Source organism: Pelobates fuscus, chromosome 10 (assembly GCF_036172605.1).
Source record: "Pelobates fuscus isolate aPelFus1 chromosome 10, aPelFus1.pri, whole genome shotgun sequence".
NCBI classification, from domain to species: domain Eukaryota; kingdom Metazoa; phylum Chordata; class Amphibia; order Anura; family Pelobatidae; genus Pelobates; species Pelobates fuscus.
The window spans coordinates 28,236,303-28,249,334 of NC_086326.1; the positions used below are offsets into that span (position 1 = coordinate 28,236,303).

Here is a 13,032-nt window from a genome sequence, read left to right on the forward strand (position 1 = left end):
AAGTCACCTGTGCGTGACTTTATTATACCATTGCTGTGTACAGAGTGTTTAGAATTGTTCTATCGGTGTTACAATATCGTATACTTCTCAAACCTGCTTAAAGCCAGATGTTTTTGATTTTCTGTTTGTTTGCTTCTTTAATGGTCTAGCATCTTTAAATGCCTCTCGCATTGCAGTCACTGAAAATCCCAGGTCCATTTTTTTCTGAGATTTTAGAACAATGTGTCTAGCACCAGTAATCCTACTCCTTTGGCTTTAAAATGTCATCTCTTTTGCTTCCTGAGTCGCAAATAAAGATTTAGCTTAAATGTGATATACAGCTTCATACAAGAAGTCTCGGGAAGCCAACAAATGTCTGTCTAAATTTGTTTTAGATTTTCTGTGCATGGCTTTTGAATGAAGCTAAAGTGGCGATGTGCAGAATTATTATTACACGCATATACACTGTAGGTCCTCCTTGTGCTTCTGAAAATGGCCAGTGGCATCTGACACCAAGACATTAGCAGCAGATCCTTTAAGTCCTGCATTTTGCAAGGGGCCTACAGAGATTGGATTTGTTGTTCCAGTATATCCCATCCCATAGATGCTCAATCTAGATCTTGGGAATTTGGTGGAGGTCAATCAACACCTTGAACACTTCTCTCATGTTCCTCAAACCATTCCTGAACATTTTCTGCAATGTGGCAGGGTGCATTATTCTGCTGAAAGAGGCCACTGCCATCAGGGAACATCATTGCCATGAATGAGGTGTATGTGATCTGCAACAATCTCTAGGTAGTTAATACATGTCAAAATAATATCCACATGCATGCCAGGACCCAATGTTTACCAGCAGAACATTGCCCAGAGCATAACACTGCCTCTGCTGGCCTGACTTCTTCCCATGGTGTATCCTGCTGCCATATCTTCACCAGGTAAATGACACACCCGACCATCAACCTGATCTAAAAGAAAATGTGATTCATCAGACCAGGCAACCTTCTTCCAATGCTCTCTGTTCTAGTTCGGACACTCGTGTCCCCATTAAAGGTGCTTTTGGCGGTGGACTCGGGCCATTCTACGACTATGCGGCCCCAAACAAACTGTGATGCACTGTGTGTTCTGACACCTTTCTATCACGGCTAACATTAAGTCTTTCAGGAACTGGAGATACAATAGCTCTTATGTGTGATCGGACCAGATAGGCTAGTCTGTGATACCCATGTGCATCACTGAGCCTTGGGGGCCCACGACCCTGATGTCAGTTTACCAGTGCTCCTTCCTTGCATAAATTTTTGTAGGTACTAGTTACTGCATACTAGGAACATGCCACAAGACTTGCCGTTTTGGAGATGCCCTGACCCAGTCGTCTAGCCATCAATATTTCGCCCTTGTCAAAGTCACTCGGATCTTTTCACTTGCCCATTTTTCCTGCTTCCAACACATGAAGTTCCAGAATTGACTGTTCACTTGCTGCCTAATATACCGCACCCCTTGACAGGTGCCATTGTAATGATATAATCATTGCTATTCACTTCACCTGTCACTGGTTTTAATATTGTGGCTGATCAGTATATAGATAGATAAATCACAATACATTCACTATATTTAGAAATCTGGTGATATTCTGTTGGTAAATTGGTTATTTTTGGAAAGGGGATGTTGGATAATGTCTCCCATTTCAATTGCTGGAAAAATAATGAAGTTTAAACTAACTAATGCAATACTGAGAAACTGTTCAAAAATCCACACTTTTCCCAAATTCTAATCATATTTGACTTCAGCCAGCAGTGCTCTTATCATGTAATATTGATGAAGGCTTTTTTTAATGAATATTTAAGCTCTGTTGTGCCTATTATTAACTTTAATTAGGTGTTGCACTTAATCCACATAAAATACCTTTAGTATAAAAATTTTTTTTTTTTTAAATGTCCATACACTGTATGAGGAAACATTGGGAGCCTAAAGGGTTTTGCCATTATTTTAATTAATAATGCACATTAGTTATATATCCAATTACTAATGGGAACATTAATGGAGATCGCCAAAGAAGAGAGATAAAAAGATGTATAATGGAAACACAATTTGAAACAATGTAACAGCCTTTTAATGCCAGAAATCTTGTAGTATGAGGACATTATATTGATACTTTATGAGTGGTAAACTGGTTTATGAGAGGCTCATTTTCATTAATACATGATGTAACGGAGCTGTTAATCACACTTCTGCTTGTTTAAAATTATCTCTGGTGTATCTGACAAAACTTTCATGATTTTCCAACATAGTATTTAGCAGAGCTATACTCAATTTACAGTCAATTTGAAGCCAAGTGCTCTTTAAAAAAACTTGTTAAACAAACTGAGTCATCTGAGGTCAAGCTAAGTGTAACTCAATTCAACTGTTGTGTTGGTGGTATGATCATCGATATATCAGTGACACATATATACTGTATTAGGTAGTACAATCTGAAAACTGGACAGAGTTTGTCAAAAAGGGTGCAGGCTCAGCCTAAAAGTGGACAAGTCTTTCCTATAGTGTGTAAGAACAGTTATGGACCAGTAAGAGGTGGAGAAAAATAAAAAACGTTAACACCAGTGGTTCTGCCAGTGAATTGTAAGCTTCAAGGACAACCACATCAATCCCTTGGGTGTATATCTCATGAGCTTGGACCTGCTGAGCTAACTACATACTGAAGAGATCACCTGATTTGCGGGAGTAAGGAGTGCCCCCACCCCCCACTATGTGTGTTTGCGAAATTATTGTTTGAACTTTAGTAAACCTGATTCATAGTAACCATGCTAAATAATTTTACCCAACAGGTGTTATAAAATTCTATGAGTTTGCTGGTGTGACTTCTATTCACAAATTCTTTGCAACAATTCAAACTGCAAAATAAGCAGTTATTCAGGCGGCCATTAAACCAAGACATTAAAGTGGTGCTTTTTGAACATTAAACATTTAGATGAACTAAAGTAAACAAAAGTAAAATAGATTAATTGTGTTGGGGTTCACCAAGATCATCATGTTATATGTTATTTGATGTCGAACATGTTATATGTCACAATTTTTTTTTTTTTTTTAATTCTTTATTTTTGTTATGCAAGTATAACAGTAGTACTTTCTTTGCCCCAACAGCAGATGCAGTACTTCGGGTTCAACATGAGATTAACAAAGGTCGGGCATTGAGATACAGCATATTTTATATTGAAAATAAAACACAAAATCAAACAGTAAAAACAAAAGCAAGCACACAGCAAGTTTGCAGGCTAGTGAGCGACTGTCAGCGTTGGAAACTACAGAGCTTTACTGTGTGGTCTGCGGTAGTGGCTGGGTGGTCTCTCACCTCTCAGGGGGGATTATGTTGTTACATGTATGGGCGAGTAGAGGCGAGTTGGACCTTTTGTCTCCCGGTCAGGTGCTAGTTTGCTGGCATAGAACTGGGCATGGGGGAGGCTATCACCCTCTAGTTAACCCAATGTGCATAGTGTACAGGCTGTGGGTGAGTAAGTGGGGGGGGGGGGAGGGAGAGCGAGGTGCAGTCCTTAAGTCAGCTAATAAGTCAGCTAGTAATTCAGCTAATAAGGGGGTTTACGTGTCAGCGTAAGTGTTATCCATCTAAAACCTTATGGAGGTAACAGAACTAAAACAAAAACATTGCGGATATAACATAGCGTTAGATAGTCCTGGAGTAGAGAGGTAGTGTAATCTAACCAGTCTCTCAGGTGGTAACTGCCGGTGTCGAAGTGAGTCGTTTGGCAGCTGGTACAAAGGATCGGATCCTGGCTGGGTCCCAAGTGTGAGGTTGAGACTCTCGAGTCTCCGGTGTCGAACCTGCCTGCATCATGGGTAGTCCCAGGTGTTGCAGAATGTCATTTATTTCCGTGGCCTCTTGGACTTTTAAGTTTCCTGCTTCTCGGGGTATCATCAGGCAGTTTGGGGAGCCCCATTTGTAGGGGATGTGGTGCCGAATCAGTTCTGTCGTTAGTGGTTTTAAAGATCTCCGCCACCCCAAAGTTGCTCTGGAAAGATCTGGGTAAAACGTGAGCTTGTGGCCTTCAAAGTCGTACGGTGCTTTGTTCCGTAGTGCTGTGAGTAGCGCTTGTCTGTCCGGCCCATTCTGGAACCTTATGATTACGTCTCCGTATACTTCAGTGGAGCGCGCTGTGGGTGTCGGTAGCCTGAAGCACCCGTCTAGGGCCATCAGTTTTGCTTGCTTGGCCGAAAAGAGGTGGGTAAGTAGCCTTCGTATGAGGTGTGGGAGTTCAGCGGAGCTTATCTGGGCTGGTATGCCCCTTATTTTAACATTTTTCCATCTCCTCCGATCCTCCATCATCGCCATGCGGTTCTGGGTCTGGGCCTGCTCACGTCTCAGCTCACGGAGCTCTTGTTCCACTTTGTCTAAGCGGGTTGCGTGTGCGGCCGTGGATATCTCTGTTTCTATATGTCACAATTTTTAAAAGAATTTTCAACATAACCTTTTAAGTATGGTTGCCATAGCTTGATAATAACATCAACTGATATTGATTTTTTTTTTTTTTTTGCTTGATGGCTGAAAAAAAGTTACAAACTTTTTATTATATTGAATTGCTATTGCTAAGTCATGAAAACTTTAATAGATCAGGTACTGTATACATTTTAGCAATTTTAACTTTTAAACAGGTAGTGTGCTTTCAATTGAGATAAAACAATCAACTTAAAGATAGGATTAATGAATAATTTGTATTACAGCTGACTGCTACTTCATCAGTGTAGAAAAGGCTAGAATTGAGACATAAATAGATATACTTAGGCTGCACCCTTTATAGAGTTGTAATCAAAATTATTCAACCCCCATCGAAAATCAGTTTTATTTTCAAAATTTACAGACTCTCACCTGTTTGCAATGAACAAGACACTGACCGTTCCTAGAGACACCATTGGAAGCATAGTTTGCTCATTCAAAGTTAAAGGAACAGAGGTTACACTTCCTGGACTGGGCAAAAAATGAAGCTATTGACTGCAGTCATATTTCTACGAAGGCATATGTGTCTGGAGGAAGAAGAATGAAGTATATGCTAAAAAGAACACTCTGCCTACAGTTTAACATGGTTGTGGCTCGTGATGCTTTTTATCCTGCTTTTTATCCTCTGGGACTTGAAATCTGCAGAGTTTGGAAGGCAAGATGGATTCATTGAAATTTCAGGAAATCCTAGGAGAAGACGTCTGTGAGGAAGCTGAAGCATATGGCGTCATTGGACCTTCCAACAAGACACAGATCCCAAGCATAGATCAAATTCCACCAAGGCTTGGTTGCAGAAAAATTCCTGGAAATTTCTACAGTGGCCATCATAGTCAACTGACTTGAACCTCATCAATGCTGGTGGGATTTGAAGAAGGTGGTTGCAGCATGAAAACACAAAAATATTACTGAACTGGAGGCCATTGCTCATGAGGCTAAGATTCCTGAAGAATACTGCCGGAAGCTGGTGTCTGGCTATGCATTTTGTTTGCCGCAGGACATAACAACAAACGGGAGCTCTACTAAGTACTAAAAATGCTTGCCATGAAGGGCTTGAATAATATTGCGACTGGGCAAGTCATTATAAGTTGCATTTTCAGTTGAATTTGGGGAAACCACTTAAAACATTTGTTCTGTTGAGCTATTTCAATTGCTTTTGTTTGATTTGCTCATTGCAAACAGCTGTTAATTTTGACAATAAATCTGATTTCAATGAGGGTTGAATACTTTTGATTACAACTGTATTTGTACTACCTAGTATTTTAAAATCAAGAACAAATGTGTTCTCCCAAACAATTAAACATGAATGACTGCTAAGTCTATTGCTTAATGACTTGAAAACATATAAAGAGTGTGAACACATGTAAGCATTGCATTTACAACATCAACAGCAATAATCAACTAACATTAACAGTTATGCTTGTTGATTCTCAAATAGTTTTTTTGATGGATTGATAAATATAAGACCAAAATACTAATGCAGAGAACTCTGGCAAGCATATGTTTTGTTTGTTGTTTTAGGAATAGAACAAATAGTCTAAAACACGGTCCAGAAACAATATTTCAGTAAGGCTTTTGACACTGTTGCACATAGAAGGCTTATCAATAAACTACAATCTTTAAGTTTGGATTCCAATATTGTTGAATGGGTAAGGCAGTGGCTGAGTGACAGGCAACAGAGGGTTGTAGTCAATGGAGTATATTCGAAGCTTGGGCTTGTCACCAGTGGGGTACCTCAGGGATCTGTACTTGGACCCATTCTCTTTAATATTTTTATTAGTGATATTGCAGAAGGTCTTGATGGTAAGGTGTGTCTTTTTGCTGATGATACTAAGATATGTAACAGGGTTGATGTTCCAGGAGGGATAAGCCAAATGGCAAATGATTTAGGTAAACTAGAAAAATGGTCAGAGTTGTGGCAACTGACATTTAATGTGGATAAGTGCAAGATAATGCATCTTGGACGTAAAAACCCAAGGGCAGAGTACAGAATATTGGATAGAGTCCTAACCTCAACATCTGAGGAAAGGGATTTAGGGGTGATTATTTCTGATGACTTAAAGGTAGGCAGACAATGTAATAGAGCAGCTGGAAATGCAAGCAGAATGCTTGGTTGTATAGGGAGAGGTATTAGCAGTAGAAAGAGGGAAGTGATCATACCATTGTACAGAACACTGGTGAGACCTCACTTGGAGTACTGTACACAGTACTGGAGACCCTATCTTCAGAAGGATATTGATACCTTAGAGAGAGAGTTCAAAGAAGGGCTACTAAACTGGTTCATGGATTGCAGGATAAAACTTACCAGGAAAGGTTAAAGGATCTTAACATGTATAGCTTGGAGGAAAGACGAGACAGGGGGGATATGATAGAAACATTTAAATACATAAAGGGAATCAACACAGTAAAGGAGGAGACTATATTTAAAAGAAGAAAAACTACCACAACAAGAGGACATAGTCTTAAATTAGAGGGACAAAGGTTTAAAAATAATATCAGGAAGTATTACTTTACTGAAAGGGTAGTGGATGCATGGAATAGCCTTCCAGCTGAAGTGGTAGAGGTTAACACAGTAAAGGAGTTTAAGCATGCGTGGGATAGGCATAAGGCTATCCTAACTATAAGATAAGGCCAGGGACTAATGAAAGTATTTAGAAAACTGGGCAGACTAGATGGGCCGAATGGTTCTTATCTGCCATCACATTCTATGTTTCTATGTTTCTATATATATTTATTTTTATATTTTCAATTGTTTTCTAAGCATGCCAAGACTCAGGATATCAGTGCATAATGTCCAGATCAGATTGTATGCCAATTTATTTGTTTTATCAAGATATGCTCTCTGTCAATTTCTTGTTAAAGCAACGCTGGGACTTTTTTACCTTTCGGGTCCTCTTTATCAAGGTTAACTAAGGTTCAGTTTAATGTTAATTAACTGACAAATCATTACACGCGTTTCCTTTTTCTCACAACTCACTAGGCATTATTCGAAGTTCTAAAATGGTTGTGGCAATTCAAGAACACTATAAAGAATATTCACTATTTTTTCCATTTTTTTTTATATCAGACCAAGACGGCCTTAAATGCACTAACTATCTAAAACATTAATGAAAATAAGGTGTTTCCAAATTTAGGACTTCCAAATCAGCATGCGTGGGATAGGCATAAGGAGATCCTAGCTATAAGAGCAGGCCAGGGACTAATGAAAGTATTTAGAAAATTCGGCAGATTAGATTGGCCGAATGGTTCTTATCTGCCATCACATTCTATGTGTCTGTGTTTCTATGCTAAATTAAAGAAATAAGATGTCTTCACAGCAAAAGAATACAAATGTAGAAATAGTGATACTTGTGTTTTTTTGAAAAATAAAATGGCAACCACAAACTGTCAATTAAACAGAGAAAAGGACTGCAGTAAAACACACTTCATCCGTCAGAGATGGTTTGTGAAGATTAATGAGAAAAATGTCTTGCTCATGTCTAGGCACTGTACATTAACTATAGAGTAGGCATCTCAAACTCTGCCCCCTGAGTGTTGATGGCCTACAACTCCCATAATTCATTAAATTCAACAGATAGCCAGAGAATCATGGGATTTGTAGTTCAGCAACATCTGTGGGGTCCTGAGTTTTAGATGCCTACTACAGACTGACAGAGAATAGTTTTTGTAGACCTCTAATCTTTTAGCGTTTTCTTTCGAACTACAAACAATGTTAGGTCACATTCATTCATATACTTCTAGCGTGGGAATTGCAAAGAAGATTTTGTTTATTCAATGATAGCAAATAAAGGGTTAACATTATTTTGTCATTTTCACAATGTTACATGAATGGGACCTGCTGGGGATGTATGGTGATATTGAGTCTTCTCTGTACTAATGGCACCACGAGATATTCTGGTTGGGTTATCATGAGAAGTAGAAATTATAATACCAGTTGCTGTTAGCTTAAAGTAGCCTGATGCAACATACTATATTTATGTATTTCACTGCAGGATTTATTACCGTAACAATAGATGAAATGACTGCTACACTGTACATCTGCACAAGTCTAAAGAACATTGCAAGAGTTTATTTCCTAGTGATATACATCAGTGCCCCGTGGATTAAAAAGTCGATATGAACACAATTTACAAAGCAATTGAAACAGAATTAATACTTACAGGCGCCTCAGTTCAGATAGCCCATAAAATGCTTCAGGCTCGATGGTACTAATCAAGTTATTCTTCAGATCTCTGGGGATATAAAAATATACACAGAGCTATCTATTAGCAGAGCATGCCCCATTATACATGAACAACATCTAAATGATTCTTTTAACCATGCATGTGCTATAGAGGTAAACAACACGTGGCATTTTGTTGATAAGCAAATGGTTAAACTATGGCTTACATTTATTAAAACGTGAATTGAAATAAATCGGACTTCTTAAATATTACCCTAGTAGGACGTAATTAACTTTTAGTTCACAGAGCGTGGCTAACATCTAGTTTCAGTTTGTAGAACATTGATACTGTATATATATATATATATATTGCCATCCTGATTAAAGGATGTATTGGGGCTGAAACGTCGATATTTTTAAATGATATAGAATAAAAGTTATATTTTATTTTTACTATCATCAAGTCCTTGGAGTGCGGTCATTTCCAATCATTTATATATATATATATATATATATATATATATATATATATATATATATATATATATATGTATATAAATTAACAGAGTTACAGCTGTATATATATATATAATAACAAAGTATTTAACCAGGAAAGGTACAACATCCAGGGGTTGTTACTATCACCCAATTTAATGGTACTCATTTTATCTACCTCGGAAGGATACACAAGATCCAGCACACTCTCCTATCTACTAAACAGCAACTTCAATGTTGACAGATTTTATTAGTTATTATATATAAAAGTATAATGGTTTTCTACATGGGATAAAAAAGGGAGGCCTTACAATTTTAGTCTGAATTGGCAGCAATATGGAGACACAAATTTGGATTTGATATTTATGTATGTGAATATCAAGAGACTTTTTGTGCATATATTTTCTTTTATTTGTCCATTATTGCTTTTTTGATGTTTGTGATACATTCAGCACTATGTTCTTGCTTTGTGCTTCTTGGAAGAGTTTATTCATCTATTTACCCTATTTCTCAGTTGAGCAGTGAATAAATGTTAGTGTTTAGAAAGCACTACTAAAAACACAATCTGTAGGAGTTCTCCGTGTTACTTGTACTGCTGTGTTTTTTGTAAAGCTAATCATTGGAGGAATTGGAACCTCAGAGGCCGGACAAAACGTTAATGGATTGTAAGACGCTTCTTCATTTATATTATTGCTGAAAGAATATTGGGGTTATTCAAAGTGAATTTAAGGTCAAAATAGCCGAACTGGAATGATTCTCTCAGTCATCTGTGCTTTTCATTCAGCTAGTCTGGCCTTAAATTTCACTTTAAATTTACCTTTGATTCTCACTCTAGTAAATAACCTTGACTGTTTAAAAGCCTGTTTGCTGGCTACAACGAGAGGAGGGCATCCCTGATCAAGGTATACCCAGCAGGACTGGATTTGAATCAGATTCAAAGCGGAGCCAAGGCTAGTTAGATCTAGAAAGTCCATTTTGTATAATTATGAACAGGGTAATCACCTAGAATGTTTTATATTTAACCAGATCTCATCTAACTCTAACCTCAATTTTTTTTCTTATTTCTAATTCTTTGCTATTCCTACATTTGAACCTATCTCTAGTTTATATCATGTACTCTATTCCAATTCCTTAACTTATACTTAATTCCTACTTTTGACCTCTTTCTACATCATGGCTCTAATTGCTTAATGTAATCCCTAAGACCCCACCATAAGATTTTGATCAAATTGTCCGCTTCTGGCTAAACTGCTACCAAATCTTATTGCTCTTGTAATACCCATTTTAGAGAAAATCAAATTTTAAATATCAGGAAAAAAAAAATCACAAAACAGCCAGTGCACAATGATAATCACTCAAAGGTTGCAACAATAATCCCAGCAGTTCACCTGGAACACAAAATTAAATTTACAGTAAAACACATTGTACTGCTGAAAAATGTTTCTTTCATTGGTGGGCAGATTACTGTGATCATTAACAAATACAAAGCTGTCGTGTCTTGTCATACATTAATATATTAATTCAGTGACATAATGAGTGTGTATATGCCTTCGAAGATGTCTAAGACATACACCTAATGACATTTGTAGCTGGCAAGTCCCATTGCACATGAAAGTGCTTCAAAGTGGAGAAGATGGATTCAGATCAAACAATGGCTAGGTAGAAAATCCAGTACTTAGACGCAAAGTAGCAAAGAGAATGTGTGAAGTCTTTTAAAACATGAGAACCCTGACATTTTGCTTCTCTGGGGAATCTTCCTCAGACAGGAAATGCCATATATTTCCACTCGCAAGATTCTTGATGGCTTAATATATTCCTTTTGTCATTTTATATTGAATGTGCTCGTTTTTTCTTGACAGGACTATCTTAAAACCATGACTTAATGCTTGTGTTGTCTTGATACAGATAGGCAGTAAAGATTATTTTTTCTATATTGCATCTAATCCAGCTGTTGGGTTTGACATTTTGTTGAATATATATCTGTAATAGTTTTGATGGACACCGGTGATGCTACATTTTAAAAGATATAAAGTAACAGTACACTCCACAAAACACTTTTACTGATTCACAAAATAATGGTCACAACAATTTTATAGCCGTTTGTCCTGGTTCTAAAGTGCACCCCTTAACCCTAAATTCCAATGTAACCATCTCTTCACTTAGTTTTCAGAATCTCGAAAAGAAGCCCTCTTTGGCCAATGTGTGGCTAGGTGTTGATGCAGGGTCCCCTATCCAGAGACTTTGTAACAAAACCACACCACATGGTGAGGAGTCCCCTGCCTAACGGCAGGAATGACCTCAACACTGTGAATGGTTTCTTAAAGGGGCATAACCAAATGGTTTAGCTCTTTAGCTTGTGTAGCTAAATGTATTATTTGACAGCCAAACGGCACCATATTGTCTCTCATTGTAGCTTTAAGATTTATGTTAATAGTTTTCACACCATTGTACAGAATGTCTGATAGAAAGGACTTATAGTAAATGGTTCAGTCTTTTTTATTGACATATACACCCTGATTTGTCAAAGAGGCTTCCATGTCTTTAGTACCTTTATTTGCATGCTAAAAGTAACGAAAAGAAAACTAGCATTATGGATATTGTAGGGCAAACATATACAATAGATACATACATGTGTAATACTATCTGTGAAATATTAAATAATGCATTAGAATTCAAAATCACTGGGTAGTAAAGCAAGCACTGATTTTATTATCTGATTCATTGGGTACGTACTTATGTAAAAATGTTTTTGAAAAAAATCAGATGGCCTATTTTAGCCTACATTTTGCAATCTGCTTTTCAATTTAATAAGATTCTGTTTTCAGTGAATAAACTCCAAAAAGTCTAAAAAGCTGAGTTGAAAACATTTTTCATAATTGGGATTTAACAATTCACTGTTTATTTAATTTAAATTCATCAGCATTTTTTTGTGTGATTTGTTTTTCTTTTTACAAAAATAACATTTGACATCTGCAATGGATGGATTCCAGATAAACGTTATGGCCATTCTTCATGCTTTATACACTGTGTTGCAAAGTTAATAGTGCTAATGGGCAGGTGTATCTAAAGAATGGTAAAGGAATGTATTTCGCTGTTATTTCAATGATTTTTGCTTAAGCAAACTCTTGAGAACGGAAGTTAGGAAGTATCTAGAGTGACCTGTACTATTCCCTTATCATCATAGTATATTGGCTGAATATTCCGACACACAAACCATTCATACTTGTTTTACTTACTAGTAAGCAACATTCTAGCCACAAGGGATTTGTTTTCAAAAATATCTTGTCTCCAGCTGCAAAGCACGGACTGACCACATTGTGCACATTATGATGTTTCTTGTGGGAAATGCTGAGAAAGGCCAAGCAGTGAACAATTCTCATTAATATCTAGGTTCACCTCAAGATACACTAGGCCCATTGTGAAGACCTAATCAGCAAGATAAAGTTGGCTAAATTCTCTAAGACTGTGTGTTGGGCCTCCTATTCTCCATGGACCAGTTAAAGCTGTGTCACTAAACTCAGACAGTGTTTACTAAGCAGAACAGAACATACAGTGTTGTCATCATGAAAACCCCCTCAAGGCAGAAGACATCTCTTTGGCAACTGTAACAATGTATTCATTCTTGTTCAAGAAAACTAATCTTAATGATCTTAATTGTCATTATGGAAAAAAGCAGAATTCAGACAAACAAAATGCTGATCAGAGATGCACTTCTGCAGCTGATAAATCAGGAGTGGGCAGATTTTAGTCATTTAAAACATGATCTACCACCTTCTCCACGGGACGATTTTGGTGTCTAGTGGGGCAGCTGTTAGACAGTTAATCTCACTGTTCCGAGCATCGAGTGGACATTATGTTTGAATGACATCCAGCATAGAACTATTTAGAACTCCTTATA

General features: G+C 37.4%; 1 protein-coding gene across 1 annotated transcript in view; it reads right to left on the minus strand.

Annotated features, from left to right (window-relative positions):
• The window catches only part of ADGRA1 (adhesion G protein-coupled receptor A1), a 583,487-nt gene that overhangs the window by 449,333 nt on the left and 121,122 nt on the right, over nt 1–13,032 (minus strand). Inside the window, exon 3 of the mRNA XM_063435182.1 lies at nt 8,638–8,709. Within this exon, the coding sequence (XP_063291252.1) occupies nt 8,638–8,709 (72 nt within the window). The remainder of the gene's footprint in view (nt 1–8,637; nt 8,710–13,032) is intronic.